General features: G+C 37.7%; 1 protein-coding gene across 2 annotated transcripts in view; it reads right to left on the bottom strand.

Moving 5' to 3' along the window:
• Window positions 1–21985, bottom strand: part of CSMD1 (CUB and Sushi multiple domains 1) — a 1831060-nt gene that overhangs the window by 917192 nt on the left and 891883 nt on the right. For both annotated transcript variants that reach the window (XM_070598372.1, XM_070598373.1), the window contains exon 5: window positions 17130–17337. In XM_070598372.1, coding sequence (XP_070454473.1) covers window positions 17130–17337 — 208 coding nt within the window. The remainder of the gene's footprint in view (window positions 1–17129; window positions 17338–21985) is intronic.

Here is a 21985-nt window from a genome sequence, read left to right as displayed (position 1 = left end):
TGGAGAATATCTAAATTTTAGAGTCTGTTCACATTGCAAGCAGTCACAGGCAAACCTAGTAACCATAAAAGTATATTCCAAAAAGACTGTTTGCCTCTAAGAATGGAACTATATTCCCAACCAACACTACCATGGTAAAAACATCAAAACTGGGGCGAATACCTCAAGGGATTGTAAACTGTGTATTATTATAGAAATGGCTCATCTATTGTAAACCACAGGCTCATCACAATGACATCTTCTAGTCCCATTTATTTCCTCTGTTTTCTTCCTTCTACGTTTTTTAAATATAAATTTGGTTTCATCATTGCACTGTGCTTTACAGTTTATAAAGCATTTTCTCATATATGATTTAATGTCAATCTTTTAAGAATCATATGAGCTATGTGGTATATTTCCAACCATAGGCATATGCGGGAACTTAATCAGTAGGGAAAAAAAGAGCTCACATTGCACCTGAGCACATCTTAAGGTAGCTCAGTTAGATAGTTATCAAAGTGTATCAGGAAGAGGCTGCAGGATATTCCTGAATTACAGATTTGGTGTGGGGTTTTATAAGTGATATATCCCTAGCAGCATAATTTCTCTTGTCCTTTGGTCAGGGAAATCTTGACGTTTTACACCTTTGCTATGGAATTTTTGGAGAACTATCTATCAAGTGGCTTTGCTTCCCTCGGCTTGCATTGTGCTTGACCATTTGGTCTTGTGGGTTCCCTTTTTGCTTTTGCACTCAACACCTGTGAGTGGAAGTCTCCTCCTTCAGCTAATTCCTTTTGTGAATTACTCCCCAAGGATGCCTTACTTCTGCTCAATTATGCCCATGCTATCCAATCTTTTCTTTTTCAAATAAGAATTCACTAGAGTTTCAGTCTGTCCTTTTTCAAAATTTGGAGAATTCGGTATCTTCTCCTCTCCCTAAATTTTTCTCTGAAAGACTCTGTAACAAGGAATGAGGGCCTGGAGCTTCTCAAGCCCCTTTCACACTGCAGGTAAGCTTCTACAGAGAAGGGGGGCCCGTGCTGCTTGGTGTGTTGCCTCACAGCCCATGTCCCTCATCGCTGTGTTGGCCGGTAGTTATCTTCTCTGCAAATCCTTTCAAGTTTTGGGGTGCAGGTAGTCTCTTCAGACTGACATTCCAAAACTGCTCTAAAATATTCCTGCGGTTTCCACTGGGTTTCCCACAAGAGATTGCATCCTCCCACTCATCCAGGTCCACACGACCACCCACACCGAGGGTCCCTTTAATGTTAAACCATTAAGTGCAAAGTATGACTTTCCAACAGTCAAAAATGCCTGGACTGATAGTTTATTCCAGTCACTTACTATTTGTATAACAGATGCTGAAATGTCAAGAGACTGCCAGACAGAAGATTGTTCTGAAAGTTACGCTGGGTGCACAACGTACCGCAAGAATATAGAATCCCCAAATTTTCCTCATCAGAGAAAACGCAACCTTGTTTACCTCAATCTTCCAAAACTACTTTCCACAGCACATGACTAAAATTTTACTTTTTAAATTTATAAATTAGACCAGATGTGTCTGCCTCGAATTGACATGATGTCTTCTGTCAGAATTTCTCTCTTTGAATCTGAGTCCTCTGACGAAACACTATTTGGTGGGTCATTCAGTCATACATTCAATAAACATGGAGCATAATAAAATGGATATCACAAAAGTGGAGAAAACGAAAATGGAGATAATTTAAAAAAAGAAAAAAATGAGGTAATAAAAATGGAAAACCTCTGATCCTACACACCATACACTTGGCAAAGACAAGAAGAGAAGGAGTCATTGAGCCTCTCTCTTCAATGGTCAGCTGGTTGATGTGCACTCACTACGAAGAATACTTTGATTTTATCTGCTAGGCTTCCTTTACCAGAAAGCTAGTTAGACTTAGCCACAACCTGTGCTAAAGTTGGAGTGCTCAGATTTAAATCCTGGATCTGCATTTACGAGCTGTATAACATTGAGCAATTGATGCAATCTTTCGGTGCCTTAGTTTCCTCATCTGTGAAATGGGGATAATAATTGCACCTGCATCAAGGATAGTTGGTAGAATTAAATGAGCTAATAAATGGGAAGCATTTACAACAGTGCTTGGTACATAAAATCAACATACAGTTCTTAACTATAATAATAATTATTATTATCATTATTAAATACTCCATAAGAAGCAGAGTACTGATGCACCAGGAATTATTTGCATATTATTTAGGTCTGGTCTATTTATTTAGCAGTTCACTTGTGATTAAGGAGTACTACTTTAAAAAAAGATCACATCTAATTATGCGGGACAAGCTGTTGTCCAGAGAGGCCAGGTCCAGAACACAATACTGGGATGTCTCAGAAGATCAGGAGACAGAGGGAAGGCAATGGACGTCTGGAGGAACTGAGTGAGGGTGAAGCCAATGACATAAAAGAGGAGAGAGATGGAAAGAGGAAGGAGGAGCAGTTGGAGGATGATGATGGCCATAATGACAGTACTATCATTATTACAGCTCTCCCAGTCCCAATTATAGAGCTAAACCATGAGCATCCCTCTGACCCCTATCCTCAGAACAACCCTGAAAAATTCCATTTTGCAGATAAAGAAAGGGGCTTAGGGAAGAGAGTCAGTGGCCCAGGAAGACATAGCTTGATAAACAGTGGAGCCAGCGTTCAAATTCAGGGCTGCTGGCTTCTTTCTCCTTTAATTTCCAGTTATTTAAATGCTCGGAAATATCTCCTGTGTCCTCCCATGTTTAAATGGTCTATACTGTCATCAAATCTTCATTTGTGTATGTAGTAAGCCATCCATGAAAATAGACTTAAGGAACTACATGCCAAAATCTTGGAACAGGAAACTTCCCAGAGATGCCATACCACACCCTGTCAACAGTGAGCACCATACTTAATTTTAACTTTGTCTTTTTGTTCATGGACTCCTTTCATCACACTTTATTTCTTAAACAGCAGTCCACATTGTGTCATGGCATGGATCATGCAGAATGTATTTTCATTACAATTTCCATGACCACGGGCCATTGTTACTCAGGGTTAGATTTTCCCTTAGGGAATCTATGTATCATCTGATGATATAGTCAATTGCAGCTGCTCTTGAGCACAGAGCAGTCACAGAAAATTCTGGAAACTATCAAACTGCACTTGCAAAACACGCTCTATGCAGTGAAATAATACTATAAAATCAGTGGCAAGCCTAACTTCAAATGCCAGATTGATGTTCTTACTAAAATTGCACACGTGTACCCGGCGTACTGAGCCAAATTCTGATCCCATTGTCAAAGAGAAAATACAGACTACAAATGGGTAGTTGTTTTCCAATTTAGAATGTCTAATCTCAAAGCAGTTAATATCTTGGGTTATAAGACGATAAAGCTAGATAAAGAGACACATTAATGGATGTTTCTATAATGGAATAAGGCATTAAACAACGATGGGTCATTTTGAATCCCAGCACTCGTGAGTACAGTATTTTCATTTCTCAGCTAGGTACACTAAGAAAAAGTATATAACCAAGTACAATATATTGATTTTTCAGTTAATTAAAGTAAGAAAAAATATAGCTAGAAGTTTGATTTGAACAAACTGCCAATCTTTCCTCAAATGTCAAGTTTTTTCTTGGTTTAGGGCTCACTATCTGTGTCATACCTACTCATACAAATGTATGTACTGTTTGTGTATGTTAGAGGAAATACACAAAACAGAAGAACGTGAGGAAACAGGAGAGAAAGAGGAGCAGGAAGGAAGCCAGAAAGGAGGAGAAAGCTCATAACAGTGTTTAGAAAATTAATACTTTATTTCCAGTTTTAGTTCAATTCATGGCAAGACTATAAAAATAACGCAAATTAGAATTTGGTGATGACGGGTGGATTGTCCAAATACAGGAACAATATATGGTCCCATGGGCTGGCTCTGACCAGTTTTTTTATTGCTGTATTCACGTTCTTGGTTTTAGCAACATTGCGTCTTTTATGTTACTTAGATCTGACTTGTCATGATAAATTACGACAGGGATCCTGTGTTCCTCCAAACTTCGGGATACAGCGTGATGTATGTAAGTGGAGACAGCCCGTTCCTTCTCACAGCTGGTGGCAAATTGGAAGGTGGCAAAGAAGCAGGGATGTGTTATAAATTAAAATCTCATTTTATGCTTTAGAATATTCCCCCACCGTGTACAAGGCACATTTTCTGAGAATAAATTATTTTTTACACAGGCATATCTGTTTCCATTCGAGTTATATATATATATATACATATATACACACACACACACATACACACACACTGTTTTTTCTCTCTTTTTTAATATAAAGTAAATAGGTATATGCATGCCTACCTTCTTGTCTGGTCTAACACAAACACACACGCATGTGCCTGCACACTCATAAACAATTTTGAATGGAATCACTGCTTAAAAATTACCGGTTACAAAAGTTTCAACAGTTAAAAAAAATGTGCATGTAATTTTACTAACTTGCCTGCTCTCCTTTTAGATACTCAACGTTTCCGTGTATTGGGTGGCGGCCACCTTCTAGTATTTGAAACTCCTCGCTAAACGAATCTAAACTCACAAATCTCCACAAGGGAGACAGCACCATTCTCAACACAGCCTCTGAGAATTAAGGAATTTCCTCAACACTGAGATTTCCTCCCTGAGTCTGACCACAAAATAACTTTTCTTTTCCAATTCATCGTGCTCTTTTGCTTTGAACATTTCAAACCATTGTGTATAAACTAGATTTTTTCTTCTTACTAACTCTAGCCTAACAGTTTCCCTTATCATATCCTTACCCCAGATTAAGCCAGACTGCGCCCGCATCCCCAACTCTTCACTGTTTCTTGAAGTTCTGATTCTTTTCCTATTTCCTTAAGCCAAGATCCCACCCTAAAATTCAAGATCGCACAGCTGCGACCTATGGGCTGAAATGAGCAGGATCCCTCAGCTCACTTGGGACCTGTTGCCTTAGAAGATCTTCTATGAGCATTTCATTTTAAAGCATCGAGGTGCTATGTAATAGTGGGAGGAAGAGGGATGAGCTGGAAGCAGGGCAACAACAAGCTCCTCTGCTCTAGCTAAGAGCACCAAGGTCTCTCCATGATTCATCCCCATGTTTCTAAAAGTTCAGTTCCTTAAAACTCTTCCAGAATGTGATTAAAATGGAGATTTCTGAACACGCCCAGACATCCCCAAACTTTCCAGCCATGAGTCCTGGATGTCTGAATTTTTAACAAGTTCCTAGTTTAAGTTGAAAGTTGAAATATCTCTGCATAGCCTTTTTCAAAGTCCAGCCATGGACTGTCCCAGCCGTCAATAGTGCCATCCTTTTCTTCTCCCCTTCTACCCTGTGATCATAGTCTTACAGATTCTATGTGTCCTGCTCATAGAAGTTTCTAATTATTATCTCTCATTTCTCCTTTTCCTAATCCATCCGACAAACCATAATCATCTTGATTTTCTTGAAGCACTGTTTTCCTCATACCAGCAGATATTAGGAACACAATGAACATTTTATCAAGGAAAAATAGAGCTTTCTGTCAAAATTTTTAAGTTATAGCTTATTGTTCTGTCAAAACAATGGATTTCTCTCCTAACCCTTGAATACTTATTGGACTTTCCCACATCTGTATTTTTTTTTTACACATTCCATGCCTAAAATGCCCACACACATTTTCTATCTAGACTCTTTCCACTCTCAGGGCCTATGTCAAATCCCAACTTTTCTATGAAATATTCTTTGATGACCTCACTAGGGAATTATTTCTCTCTCAAGCTCTGACAGCACCTTTGTACCTCTATTGCCAGTTTGTCATTTTTCATGCACAGCACAATAGTGGCTAATGGATACAGTTTACTGGGTATCTCTGTACTAAGTATTGAGATAGGTTTCTGACCTATATTTTAAGCTTCAATGCAGTAAGATAAGTATCATTAACCTCATTTTATAGTCAAGAAACAAAAACTCTGGAAATTTGAATAACCCAAATTATCCAGCTACAGAGGGGAAGAACACAATTTTTAACCCATCATCTCTGTTACTCCAAGGCCAACTGTCTTTCAACAACCTGAGAAAAACTGTTAAGGATTACCAGGATTTTTCTGACACAGCAGAATAGAAGATTTTCCAGATAGAGAAAACGGATTGAAGCCATGGTAAGGAGAAACAGCATCACATAATCAAGTTACTCCGGGCTTAAAGTGCAAAATGGAATGGAAACATTGACAGGGCTCAGGTCATGGCAGCATCTGGGCTTCACCAGGAAGCATAGCTTTATCCAAATCCGTAGTCCAGGTGCTAATCTACATCCCACCAAAAAGAAACGCTTCATGGTCAAACATGTTCTGTGAATTGCATCTTCCTCTGCCTGCTCTTTTAGTCACCTTGAGCAGGAAGATATTAAAAGCTCTGCGAAAACTGTGACAAAAGAAACTGTTTAACTTTTTTTTTTTTTTTAAGATTTTATTTTTTCCTTTTCCTCCCCAAAGCCCCCCGGTACATAGTTGTGTATTCTTCGTTGTGGGTTCCTCTAGTTGTGGCATGTGGGACGCTGCCTCAGCGTGGTCTGACGAGCAGTGCCATGTCCGCGCCCAGGATTCGAACCCACGAAACACTGGGCCGCCTGCAGCAGAGCGTGCGAACGTAACCACTCGGCCACGGGCCAGCCCCAGAAACTGTTTAACTTTTTAAGCTAACGCTCTCTAAAAGAATTCAGAACAATTTTATTTTCAATGTACAGCTATTATTAGACTGGAAACATGCTAATATTCCTGAAAATGTACGGAAGCCACCGAAACTTTGGATTCTTTTTCTCTGACCTCTCCTCTCCCTCCCAGGAGTGGGCTGCACAGCTGAGCTGGTCCAGCTAATTAAATCACAACCTCTGAGGAGTGAGGCCCACGTGATTGTACCTGAAGCTCAAATTTGAAACTCAGTGATAAACCCAGTTTTTCTGGATCAGCTCCATTTTGCATCAGCAGCTCATTATAAAATTATGATATTTTTTCAACAAGGATTAAAGAGCTTATATCAAACTATGAAATATCATAACTACTGAAAAGTGGTTCACTTTTCGAGAAAACCTCAAATTATTATATTAGTTATTTTTCCAGATTTATTGAAGTATAAATGACAAATTGTACATATTTGAACTGTACAATGTGATGATTTGATATTCATATACATTGTGAAATATTCGCCACAATGAAGTTAATTAACACATTCATCATCTCACATAATTACATTGTGTGTGTGTGGTGAGAATTCAAGATCTATTCTCTTAGCAATGAAAAACAATAAGAGGGTCCCTCAAAAAACAAAAAATAGAACTAATATATGATCCAGCAATTCCGCGTCTGGGTATCTAACCAATGGAAACAGAATGAATATCTTAACCAGATACCTGCATTCCCATGTTTATTGCAGCATTATCCACAATAGTGAAGACATGGGAACAACCTAAGTGCCCACCAATGGGTGAATGGATAGAGATGTGGCATATATGCAAAACAGAACATTGTTCAGCCATGAAAAAAAGAAAGGGAGGCCTGCTATTTGTCCTAAAATGGATGAAACTTAAGGGATTATTTTAAGTAAAATAAGTCAGTCAGAGAAAGACAAATACTGTATGAATGCACTTACACATAGAATCTAAAAAAAAACAAACTCATAGAAACAGAAAGTGGAATGTTAGTTACCAGGGGCTGAGGGGTGGTAGAAACAGGGACATGCTGGTCCAAACCACAAACTTTAAATTATAAGATGAGTAAGTTCTGAGGATCTAATATACAGCATAGGGACTATAGTTGATAACACTGTATTGTATACCGGAAATTCAATTAGTTATTATCTTAATTCTCTTATTGTCCATTATCTGCACCACCCACAAACACTCTAGACCCTCCCTACTCAGTCTGGTCCACAGACCAGCAGCACCCACATCCCTGCGAGCCTGTTAGAAATGCAGAATCTCAAGGCTTAACTCTACTGAACCACAATGTGCATTTTAAGAACATCCCAAGTGATTCCTATATACATGAAATTTAAGAACCACTGGAACAGCACCTATCACAATTTATGGCACATGTTATGCATTCGAAAAATACTCGCAAAATAGATGCATATACACTTGCGTGTAAAATCTACAGTCTTCATATGTTCTTTTACTAAGTTGTGAACTACTAATAATATAATGATCTGGACATAATTAACATTTGGACTTTTAGGAAATTGAGTGGCATGTACGTTATCCCTGAATATTAAAAATGATTTACTATGGTCAGACGCATTGCCAAAAAACAAATAGAGGTCAGCATTTTGGTTCTAACTTTCCTTTTAAAGTAATGTTAGTACTGCACTTTTGTTTTCAGAGGTTCATAGCAAAGACAGGACACATGTTTTAAGAGTGCAGCATAGAAGAAACAATGCTTTTATCATTTAAAAAATTTGAAGATAATTTGCTGAAAGTAGCCTTTTAAAACTAAATACAAGTTGAAAACAAAATTGTGGGTTTTTTTTAAAAAAGATTTTTATTTCAAAAGATTGCTGCCGTGTTCTAAGGTAGAAATGTGAACTCTCCATGGCACTGTTTCTTCGAGCAATACACAGGCAGTTAGTTAGAGAAATTGCTGTACGTTGCAGGCATTGGCTGAGGGCGAGACAAACGTGCCCTCCTTTGCTCCATTGATGAAGCCTCGGAGGTCCTGTCAGGACCATTTCCGTCTCACAGACAGGGATCTGGGACTTAGAGAGAGCACACTTGCTCTGGGTCGTCAAGCTCACAAGTTACAAGACCGAGACTAGAGCCCAAGTGTGATTTGCACGGAGGTCTGAATCCGCAGTGCTGGCTTAGCTACTGTTCTGCACTACCTGCTTATGGGAAGGAAGGGAAAAATAAGACGGCTTGTCCTCCACTGCTCCAGCTCTGTAGTATGGCGGGTCCAGCTCTGATGACACACAGAAGACCTGGCTTCTCTCCTGACCAACCAAATGTGTACTTAGGGCACAGCACTAGATAATTTTTGGATGCAGTTTTCTCATCCAAACAATAAGGGGATTGCCTTCTGAGATTTCTCCGGTTCCAGTTATTCTAAAATTTATAATTCACGAATTCAAACACATCCAAGATATATACATTTATTAAAAATGATGCTAGGATTCTCTAAAGGGCATCAAATCAGAATAATTTAGGTAATTTTATTTATTAGAGTCACAAGATGGGAAATGTTAATGTTTCCAGTCACTGCTCATGTGAAAGGCTTAATCAAGCTTGCATGGCGTCGACCAGTAGGATGAAACCCAAGCAATAAAGTGTCACGTTTGTTGGAGAAGTATTCGATTGCACAAAATTACCTTATTCTCCTAACCAGTCCTCCATGAAATTGTACAAACTTTAAGAAGAAAGAGAAAAATTAGATATTCAGAGTTTTGAGAGACACTTCAAATGAAGATATCAAAATGTAACAATTGGCTGATTTGGGGAATAAATGAAAGTTCGTGACCATTATTTGAGAATGACTAAAATAGAATTGGCACAATGGCCCCTTTAAAAGGCAGTGTGTTTTTAAAAGGCAAATTTATTGAAAAGTGTTAATTTAATTGTGCCTTTTTTGTTCCCTGGACAAAGGACCACATGCAAAAGAGAAAAGCGTGACTACAAAAAAAGAGGTATTTTGTGAAATTAATTCAGATCTTTAAAGGGGAAAATTATTCCCACTGCCTGCAATATAAATAATTTATAGGAAATGTATTTGTGAATAAAATCAGGTTAAGTGGTGGGAGTTTCACATGACAAGAGAAATATTATAACAGAGTCGTGGATTCTGAGATGTGGTATCTGCCCCAATTGTGGCCCAGAATTATTACTGTGGGAATGTCCCTGGGTTAATTATCTTCCCAATCGGTTCCATCTTTAGAGAACAAGAATAATTTATTTTTCTCTCTTTTGTTATCCCCTAGTCTGGTCATTTTGCATGTAGTCATAGAGTAAAATATTACATTTTATTCATAGCTTACACTATTAAAAAATTATATAAATTTCCTATATTCAAGATATTTATTGATTAAAATAGTTTTTTCACTTTATCAGTCTTGTACATTTGAAATTCAAGTATTGATTCAGACAAAATGAAAGAGATCTGAGATGAACAACTATGATGATATTTCAGACATTTGAGAGGAAATATGAAAGTGGGGCTTAATTCTTAATAAAATGGCACAATGGCTCTTACTGATGAAACCAGAACACTCACGAGGACAGGCAGGAAAATGCTTCCTTGGGGTACATTTGCCTGGTGGTGAAACAGGTATAGACAATGTGGGAGATTGAAAATAAGGCAGAAGGTTTCTGCTGGCCCATCGGAGAGAGCCTCCTGCCTTTCTCCTCAAGGTAAATTCAGCACAAAGGACCCTTCTTTCAGCACCTACTACAGAGGATGCATTTCAGGTGAAAAAGCAGGGAAACAAGAGCCTTAGAAAATTCCTCCTGACTGAGACCTTTGCAAAGTACAGCCTGTCTGCCTCACTCAGCCTGCAGGACAGCAGCACTATTTCCAGCAGAGGGGTCTCTGCTGCCTGGTATCATAGAGGGTCCCAGGGCAGCCAGCTGCTAGTGGGAGAGGTAGAGAGTGGAAACTGGTTCCTCTGTAGGCATTGTAGAGGGAGTCACCCAACCTACTGAAGTGAAATAAGTGTAGTTTGGGTGATGCATGTGAAAGGATGTCATAGATCAGGTTAGAAAAGTTCCATTCTGTAGAATTAGCTATGATTGGAGAAATCTCCCTATTGAGTTTGGGGAATGGGAGTAATAAGGGTCTGGAATGATGAAATGGGTCAAAGTTGTACACAAGAAGCCTGTATCTTTACACTGTTAGGTAACATCTTCATGATAACTTCAGACCTGTCACTTATGCCCTGTTTCAGAAGCCTTTTAATACCCGTTATTGTATTTATGCCCTAAAAATATACATAACAGATATGTAGGCTAAGATTTATTACCTCACTTTATAATTAATAACACAGAAAAGGACACTTTGAAAGAGTAGTTCATGGTGACACCACCACAGAGTAAAAGGGCTAAGCCCGGACTTCAAGTAGCCCCCTGCTTCCCATGGGGTCCACCGAGTAATTCTGGGCTGATATTGGGATGTAAGCCTACTGCTATGATTTTCCTGCTTTAAAGTTGGTAAATAATAGCATTTTGACATATTTAAATAAAGGAGGAAATATAACTTGGGACTGTCTCTGGTTAAGTCCTCACTTGATAGCCTTGTTGTAAGATATTGATCCTCTCTGATGTTCATCCTCTTGTCTATAAAATGGGGATAATCTTATCTGTAAGTGGCAGCCATTGCTTACATTCGCCTGGTACATAGTAAACAGTGAATATTATTATTCGGTATAGATATTTTAGAAAAATACATTATTCAAAGAAATTTTTAGAGAAAACTATTTTGATTAAAAGAGGGGTTTAGGAAAGCAATACAATAATGTCTTGTTAGTTATGGCCTTAGACCTCTAACTAGTGTGGAGAGGTTCAAGAAAAGCAGAAATTCATATATATATACCCAAACATAATACACGGAAATCTCTCTCTATATATACACACACATACACACAAACGATATTTTTTCTTATTACCTTATGCTAGCTTCCATAAAAATGTTGATGTGCATTCATTACAATAGATTTGTGTAATATTTATACTAAATTTAAATTAAAAACGGAAAACAGGAGAAAAAGAAACCCAGTTATTTCACTCCATTGTTATGGGGAATTGCTATGTGGTCTGCATATTCCTGAATGTTGCCATTGTCTTTCTAAACCAGTGCAACCACACTGAATTGTTGACAGGACGGAGGTGAAGGTCACGCAAGCAAAGGGAGATTGAAAACAGTCACAGGTTGGAAGAGGCTAAAGACACTTAGTTCAATGCCATGTAATTCCCTGGAGTGACTCCTGAGCAGAAAAGGGACATCAGCAGGACAGCTGGAAAAATTTAAATCATGTCTGTGAATTAGTCAGTCACCTTTATCAGTGTTAATTTCTTGGTTTTCATAATTATACTCTGATTGTATAAGATGTTGACCTTAGGGGAAGCTGGATTCAGGATATACAGCAACTCTCTGAGCTCATTTTGCAAATTCTATGGAAAATGATTTCAAAATGAATAGTTAAAAGATAATATGAGGAGGCAGGAGAAGGTGTTCCTGTCTTTGACCTTGGGCAGGTGAACAGAAGGATTGATTTCAAGGAGCCCTTATTCCAAGTATGCCTCTATAATCCTTCCTCATTAGGAATTACCAAGTCAACTCTCAATTAAGTGACAAGTTGGATAAACATTGTAGGTGTTAATTGACCCTTCAAGGGTTCTTTGAAACTCACTCAGCTTCTCCAGTTTCTTTGAAGTTTTGTTTTGGCTTCAGCAAGTCACTGATTAGGTTGACTCAAAGAGTGAAATTGTGCCTGGTTAATGAGAAGAAAATGAAGTGCAGTCACAAAACTTATTTTGTCCCCTCCAGTGTCATCTTGCACAATCCAGATGGACAAGGGTAGTGTTACGCTGGTTAGTGAATCACTGAACTTAAGCTTTGAAAAAATCGTAAAGCAACAGATTTTCTCTTGATATAAGAAGCCAGGTCTAATCCAAATCAGCCAAGAAGCATTGCATTTATTATCACCAAAGTTTCCCAGAGAGGGAGATTATACAAACAGTTTGTTCCACTTGTATGACTTCTTTAAGTGTTCTGCCATCTGTATGTCACCATAAGGACCGCGTTAATTTAATGTCAGTTAAGTCAGGCAATGTGAGATTTCCACGTGGGAGAGGACGCATGTACCTGAACAAATGTATGAGGGATGCAAATATGAGCTACCGAGATGAAAGGCATATTTTTGGGGTGGCAGAACTGAAGGATGCTTGCAAGAGAGGGGAGAAGGCCAATATTGAGAGCAGGTTGGGCCACGCTGTGGAAGGCCTTGAATGGAATGCTCAGGCACTGAGCTTTATTCTGATGGCCCTGGCTCAGTCACGAAAGGTTTTTAAGGAACTGATGCATATAAATGTGTTTTGGGATACACACAAATGCATTTGTTCTTCTCTGTTTCCTTTCCTTCTCCATCCTACACCTACTCTCTGTCACAGAAAGGGATGGATAAATTATTCTCATTGTATGATGGCAAATTTGAAAGATAGCAAATGCTCCCTTAATTGTTTACTGTCAAGACTATATATCCCTAATCCCTTTAACCACCATATCTTAATTTAGAAAGCATAGCAGGTTAACTCTGAAATAAAATCAATTCTCTTTCTCCTTAATATTTCCAGAGTTATGAGTTATATGCTACACCATCAAATCAGAGAGAAAGAATGCTTGGCTAGCTTCACTGCTCACCATGTTTTTAATTGCAAGAAAAATCAAAATCACTAGAGCACATTGCAAAGAGAACTAGAAATGGCAGCTCTCTGTTAAAGTAGGGTATGGATAGGAAGCCAACCTGTATAAAATTAGAGTCTGACCAGGAAAAACAAATCAGCCTCTTCTGATGTCCATATAGTCGATTAGGTTTAAATGGCAACTCCCCCGCCATGTTTAATATACGGATAATTTTGGCACATGACATCATTCACCACATTTAGACTGCCTCCAGTGTAGCCATGGCAACCCTTACATAAAACATGGCTGAGTTGGTAATTTCACTCCAAATTAAATGAAAATAAGGCTAATCCTATTATTGTTCTTAACAATTTTCCAAGTAGCTTCTTCTTAGAGTGCCCTTGCTTGTATATTCTGTCTTTTAAAAATAGATTATTGGAAAATTATGTGTTTGTGCAGTCTCTCTACTCGCAGCCATTAACATTGTCCAACTCTCTGTGCTGCATAACCTTGTTCTTGAGAGGAGGGCATATCCACCCACACTGCTACTTAGTATTTTTCTTGCAACTCAGGGATGGGTGAATCTTTTAAATATACCAATTTGGACCGCTAAACATTTCAGAGACTGTCACTCTAAAATTACCATGAAATAATAGTCTTTTTAAGATAAGCCATATTTTGCATTTGTATAAATCTAGAAAGGGTACTTCAAGTGATTCTGTTTTGTATTGTAAATGTGCCCCAGTATGTTTCGATAGCTATGTAGGAAATTCATCTTTTCCTTTTCAGCCTCCACAGAAGAGTATTTGAAAGATGGGAGTCCATTTAAAAGTGGTCCTACCACCATGTCAAGATATTTCTTTTCATAATTATGATAAATACTACATGTCATCCGAAAAACCCTCTGTCTTCCCTGACTCTCTACGGATGCAACGTGAACTCAAAACTGCTCTTCAGTGGTCCCATCTCCCCTGTGGTCATCACCACAGTGCTCCAACCTGCAGCCAAGCAACAGAGAAAGGTGACTTCCAGACAGGGCATTAAGCTCAGACCCGGATTGTCCTGCTGCAGGGATGGGAATATAGTGAAAAGAAAACGTAGTTTGGAGTCTGAGCATTTCAGTCGAGTTCCAGCTCTGCCACGTGCTTTCTCAGCTCAGCCATCTCTTATCCTCAGTGCTTCCCAGCCTCCTCATCAATGAATGGTAGATAATACTAATAACTGCCCCACAGGGCTTCTGTGCCAAGCCAGTAGGACCATACAAATAATCATACGAATATAATTATGAACACAACTCTGTCTAATGATGGCTATCCAGAGAAAGCATGTTGAGCCCACAGGGCAGCCCACTTCATCAGACCAGAGGACATACTGGCACAAAGTTCCGACCAAGAACTTTTCCAACAACTACCCAGTTTTTGCCAATTTGTTCCCAGATCATCGATCTTGGTGCCTTGGTGAATATCTAGATAAATTTCAGAGAGCTGGAAAGAGTCTTCCAGCCTGAATCCAGACACCAGGAAGACAGGGGAAATTCTCTGGCTGCCATGCTGATATTTTCTCCATGACAATGATTGTGAATTGTTGCTCTCAGGCCCCATAGGTTGCAGTGGCCTCGCTCGACATTTCAGACAGAACACAATTTTAGCACACTCATGACTCCTCCACACACACTTTTCTGAGTCTGATGTTAAAGTAGTCTGGGGCATGTGTCAGGGGAAAGTACAAATAAAGATGAAGCAGAGAGGAGGAGAGGATACAAGGGAAATGAAGATGAAGAAGAAAAGAAGAAATGGGGAAAACTAAGTTAAGCAACATCTTCTAACTCTTGCTTTCATCTTTAATGAAAATAAGTGAAATGAAGGAGCTTTTGCTTACTCAGTAGTAAATCACGGTTAGTGTGTACGATCCACAAGTCCTTTAGCAGGTTGTGTCTCATTTTGTTTGGCATCTCTGTTTTGCGTCCCCTCTTTTTGTTTTGGAATTTAATATAGACATCTGCATCTTAAAGTTCTTTCCTACATAAAGTAAGTTCGTTTGGCAAAAGCTGTCCTGATTGTGGATTCTAAAATCATTGTCAAATATGCCTCACTTTTCTTTCTCTCTGAACCTGACATCTTACCAGCAAGGTGACCAGTCAATGCCCATTATCTCTAGAATCACTCATAAATAAGGCCTTTACTACCATTCATACAATTTCTGAGAATCAGTCACCATATATTTTGTATTGCAATGATTTTCTGAAAACCAAAATCATGTAATTTTAATGCTAGGAGAGTGTTGCATCACTGAATCTCCTAGAGTGATTGACAGAGAATAGGTACTCAATAGATGTTTAATGAATTAACTTAAAAGTTCATTTACTACATCCCATTTTTAAATTTGTTTATATAAACAGGTAGACAATTTGTCCGAGGTCACAAGGATTGTTGGTGACAGAACTCGGAGCAGAGTCTAGGACATCCAGCTTTCAGTTCAGTATTTGTCACCACTAACTCTGATGCTACAAAAAGTGAAATCGATAACAATATCAACACGTTCTCTGAGTGTTTAAAGTTAAAATTGTATAACATAAAATAAGCAATGGGTAAGTTTGCTCTATCTCAAATTGTTGTCCAAGATAAATAAAATTTAAAAGGAAGATCATAGAGACAGTAGTTATTTTTCTCTTAGTTGAAGTAACATTTAACACAAGCATAATAAAACTAATGATAGGAAATAATTTATCCATTAATATCAATCCTCTTTTTGAGTTTTGGAAAATAAAATAAAATTCAATTTCAATAGTTGGTTTAACACAGGTAGTCTAATTTATGACACGTTCAGCCTTGATATTTTTATCCTTCAGTCTTTGTACTAAAATGTGAATTTAATGCTATAGAAATATTCACAATCCTTCATTTCATATTCTCCTCTACCAACGCGCCAACGGCCAGCATTTCCTTTGTGTTCCACCTTAATCTGAATATACATATATTATAATTTGCTTATAGTTCAGGTTCTGAAGTAGATAACTGGTGCAGTATTTAAATTCTAAGAAGTGAAATATTAAAAAAAATTCAATCCATAGCAAATGATTTAATTCAAGGTATACTTCAAGTCTTTAAACATCTATGCTTTGGATTCTCCCTTTTTAATCACACTTATGGACACAACTAAAGCTGCTCTTGCAATCAACACCATAAACCTAAATCAACTATAAGTAATTAGATCTGATTTTCTTCTGGCTCCACTAGCACACACACCAGAGAACTGAAAGTCAGTGGATGGACTGACTTTCTACGTAGGTTGGATTAATAAATTATAATTTTCCTGTGCCCCTCAAAGGTTGTCATATGATTTGGTGAAGCATCTTCAGGGATGAAAAAAGAATATGCAATCATGTATTTGCAGTAGCATACATAAATGATGATTGGTAACATGACATTAAAATGTCCCTAGTCTAACAATATCTGTTTACATTAAATCAACTCCAGACCAGATCAAAACTAACTTAGCTCACTTGGCTGCCATCTTCTGTGTTGCTTTATGAGAGTCCAAAATGAGGGCATGGTAAGTTCCAGTGACCAGGGCACAGATAACTTCTCTACCTCCAGATTCCAGCACAAAAACATCTTAGAGACTTTGAAAACTTTTCAGTAGCCAAAATAGCAATGGAAAGAAAGAGCACTCATGTTTGCCAATAAATGTCCAATGAAAGCAATTTTATAAAGGCTATTGTGGGAAATCAGGTAAACACATTTCTTAGCCAGCACTTACCATATGGATGGTGCCTCTGTCCCACTGATCTCTAAGAAATCATATCCTTCTTCCAGTTGAAAGTCAGTGAAGACTAACGCAATGGTGTCCCCAGGCTCAGCAAGAATGGTCCACGTACAGTCAGCACTGTTTTCATATTCTGAGGGGAAATGAGGGCTGGAGATGGTGCTGCTGGTTCCCCGTAAGGTCCCTCCACAGGCTCCCTCCGCTGGAAGGGACAGAAAGTACAGAAAAATGTTTTTTCAGGATGGTCTCATACACAAGTACATCTACAAAGTGTCACTCTTAATCGATGACAAATATTTCCTAACCTAAAATTGAGACACTCAACCTGACAAAGGATTTCTTCTGATTTGTTAATTTAGTCCTTTGGAAAGGCTTAAAAAGTATAACAATTATATCACATCATTAACTGAATTGCTACTATAGAAAAGAGTGAAACTGTGGCTTTTCTAAAGTATGGAAAGTGTAGTTGCCATACACCTGAGATTCATAGACAGCTTAACGATATTTTCAAAGATATTCTCTGAATTTTGGAAGATGGAGATAAGTCAGTAACATTTTGAGACTTAGAAGAATGTGACCATCTTTTCTTAATACACTGACGCCCAGCTCTGAAAATGCAGAGCCCTTTAAAGAAGTAGTCACTCTAATCTCTCCTGTCTATAGAATTTGGAATGTGTTTTTGGTGCTGACTTTCAGATAAGTTCTTGACTAACATCAAAACAGAGACACATTGATTCATAAAAAGGTTCCCGGTAGGAAGTATTGCATGAAAATTTAAAATGCAATGTCTTGGAAAGTGGCAAGTGAAAGGTCAGTAAAGATAAAACACATTTAAGATATAAATTAGCATTGTAATAAATATTGGTTTGCAGAGAAATAGACTTTGTCAAGTTTTCCACAGTAAAAAATAGTTGTCATTGAATTTATGTCATCATCTATCACAAAATCTTATATACACAGTAAACTATGTATGCAGGGTAGATAAGTATTTATAAAATGTTTTAAGACATGTCTGTAGATACCATTTCTTTTTCCCTTCCTTTCTTCTTCCCTCCCTCCCTCCTTATCTTTCTCCTATCAGTTAATTCCTATTCAAAGAGTATATTTAACAATTTTGGATGTTGACATTGTAATCTGAGTGGTATATCGTCAGCCTGTTACCAAGATGGGGAAATTGCCTTTAGCAGCTTGTGCGACTAGACAAAATCATTTGGGACAGATGTTTACATTGGCTATTGACCAAATAACTGTGTTTATAAACATGTCACACACATACATATAATATACCTCTATAATAATATAGGTCTTCATATATGAACATATACGTATGACATCAACACACATAATGTAATTCTAATACGTAGATTTTGTTTCTGTAATTTTATTATATTGTACAAAAGTTAAGTCATCTCAATATAAGAGCAGATGCAAAACAAATGAGCTCGGTGCTTTTTTTGTAGGAAAAAATAAAATGTCACAGATGAGTGGACTTAAGAAAAGTTATCAAATCCAACGCCATGGTTGGGTGATTAAATTAAACATATTAATTTAAGTCTGACAGCCGAGATTGCATAAATACTCTGTAATTCAACTTATTGGCAAACAGCCCCCCTTCCAGAGTACTGGAGGGTAAAAAACTGATATTATATCATTCTGGATTTTTGAAATGGTTATCTACGCACTGAAGTTTTATGCAAGATTTAAGAGTCTTTGAAACATGTAATATTTATGGGGGTAATATAGTAGGAAAACAGAATTAAGAATAAATAGAATAAGAAGCATATTGGGTTCTTCTGTAAAAATACCTCAGCAACCTTGACCAAACACGGGTGATGTTAAACCTCTCTGACAAGAGCATGAACAGGCACCAAACATCAACAAGCGATGTCCGCTGCAGTTTTCGAGCGGGGCCCTGGAGTCCCTGTCCTTCAGCCTTTATATCTCCAGTTGCTCAACTGCTGAAAGGTCTGATGACCTGCACAGGGTGTCTAGGGAGCTGGGGAGAATGGGTTCTCCCAGGGACTCCCGGAAGTGGACATCTATTAACTGGCATAGGGATATTTTAATATTTTAACAGTTGATAGAGCTGTGTTGGTGCCCACCAGCTGATTGCAGCATAATAAATGACCCTAACTCTCAGTGTTACATCTTCCTTCTCTTTAAGATGAGACTGGTTGACCTGAATAACCCCAAAGTCACTTCTACATTTCATTTGTGAATGCAATGAATCTAAGAGATAAGCCACTAGGTTTCCAGATTTTCGTAGGACTTCAGTTGATGACCTGAGCAGATCATGGAGGACCCACTTCACTGGGCCAGACAGTGAGGACTGAGCTCACTAACTCTAGAGAAAACTGGAGTGGCCATTACAGGCATGGGCAAGCGGCACAATTTTATGGAAACTTTGTTAGGGTTAGGAGTAGGTGATATAAGAGAGACAGAAAGGAATAGAAAAGGAAAATAAAAGAAGTTGACAGAGAGGAATAACCTATTTTTCCCAAACCTGCAATCCCCATTGTTTTTTCTCTGGTAGATATTTTAATGCCCACAGAACACTTTAAGATAAGTTACAGTTAGAATTATGCAGGGTGTATTATAATTTGTTATTGAGTTCATAATAGTTTACAACATTGTGAGATTTCAGTTGTACATTATTACTTGTCCATCGTCATATAAGTGCTCTCCTTCATGCCCTGTGCTCAATTCCCTATAATTCTTAATGCAGCATTTCACACAAACTGCTACAGGATACTATTAGGATAATCTGATTGATACCTGCTTTGAGTATTAAGCCTACAAAACAAAAAAAATACTTCATGCCACTCATTGCATAAAAAACTTAGGGGCCCACCCAACTGTGTAGCAGTTGAGTTTGTGTGCTATGTTTCAGTGGCCCAGGGTTCACTGGTTAGGATCCTAGGTGTGGACCTATGCACAGCTTGTCAAGCCATGCTGTGGCAGGCGTCCCAACATAAAGTAGAGGAAGATGGGCATGGATGTTAGCTCAGGGCCAATCTTCCTCAGTGAAAAGAGGAGGATTGGTGGCAGATGTTGGCTCAGGGCTAATCTTCCTCCAAAAAATAAATACGTAATAATTTTAAAAAAGAAAAAACAAATCACAGAAACTGTCTTTAGTACAGAGTGAGGTAAAATGTGTGTGTGTGCTTGAAAGCAATTACAACGGTGCTTCAAATATTTTCCTATAGTACATTTAACTCTATTTTCTTCTCTATTTATATAAGAGAATGTGATTAACATATTACACATCTATACACATAATAGCATTTGAGAAAGGGAGACGTAACTACCATTTTATATTGACAAATGGTTTTAAAAATAAATTTAATTTTTAGAAATATGAAAATCTCCAAGTAGATCAATTACAAAGTTAAAGCAACAGAGTAAACATTTCTGAGCACACATTTGGCCTTGGAAAACATTATTTAATTTTAATTAGTTAATTAATTAAATGTGGAAATCATATTAGTTATGAACGTATCTCCCAGTTCGGCTGCTAAAAATAGTAAACTGCACTCCTGTAACATACCACAAAACAATAAAAGTTTTGCTGAGTAGAAATGTAAGCCTCTGTCTTCCTACTTTAGGGTGTTATAAAGACCAAATGCACAGAAAGATCCAATATATGATAAAATTAACATCATAAATTATGGGAGAATAGTATTAATGAAGTGTTTTGGAATAGAAACAGAAATTTGAAACAAACTAATTTAGAAATAGCCTAATACAAAATGCATATTACATCAATTAAAATGTTTGAAAGAATAAAATAATGGGTAGATTAGCAGGATAAAATAGACTATACTATCTCAAATAATGAATTATCTCAACTAAACAGAAAGGATGAATGTTATTGATGCAAAAGAAACATTACAATAAATCAATCTGCCTATAAAAAATATTTTTCAAAATAAATATATAAAATTCAAATTCAAATTAAAAACAACACAATGAAAAAAATTTGCAATGACATAGCAATGAGAGATTATCTATACTTACTTGATATATATTTTTAAGAACAATACACAAAGATATTCATGGAAAAAAGCTTATAAATGAAAATTTAAACAAGAATGAATTTCAGAATGAATAAAGAAAGAAACACAGGCAAGAGTTTAACCTGTCTTGTTATCATAGATGTTGAAATTAAAACTAAAATTAAAATTAAATGCATAAAATATAATGGAAAATAGCCAAAGGGCAAAGTGACCCAACTCTACGCTCCTGGTATCAGTGTATACTGATATGAAACTTTGAGCAATTTGACAATATATATGAGGGATACTAAAAGTGCTCATATCCTTTGGCATGTTACCCAATTTGGGGTCTAATATTTATTGAGTACATTTTAAGTTCTTGTATTTTGCACTAATTCCTTTATGTGGATCATTTTATTGAACCATTTCAAAAATGTTTGAGAAAATTATCATTACTGTCCCCATTTCACAGTTGTCAAAAATGGGGTTCTAGCTGCTTACCAAAAATAATGCCCCCAGGAAATGTTAAGAAAGTCATGAAATATCAACACAATCAATTAATTAGCATTAAAATCTATCAGTATAAACACTCTATTGCAAAACGTTTAAAAAGTATGACTTCTTGGGCCCGCCCCGTGGCTGAGTGGTTAAGTTCACGCACTCCGCTGCAGGCGGCCTGGTGTTTCCTCTGTTCGAATCCTGGGTGGGGACATGGCACCACTCATCCAGCCATGCTGGGGCAGCGTCCCACATGCCACAGCGGGAAGGACCCACAACTGGGAATCTACAACTATGTACTGGGGGGCTTTGGGGAGAAAAAGGAAAAAACAAATCTTAAAAAAAAAAAAAGTATGA

This window comes from Equus przewalskii, chromosome 28, assembly GCF_037783145.1.
Source record: "Equus przewalskii isolate Varuska chromosome 28, EquPr2, whole genome shotgun sequence".
Classification (NCBI taxonomy): Eukaryota; Metazoa; Chordata; class Mammalia; order Perissodactyla; family Equidae; genus Equus; species Equus przewalskii.
The sequence above is the reverse complement of the archived record's forward strand: the minus strand, read 5'-3'. Positions and strand labels throughout refer to the sequence as shown.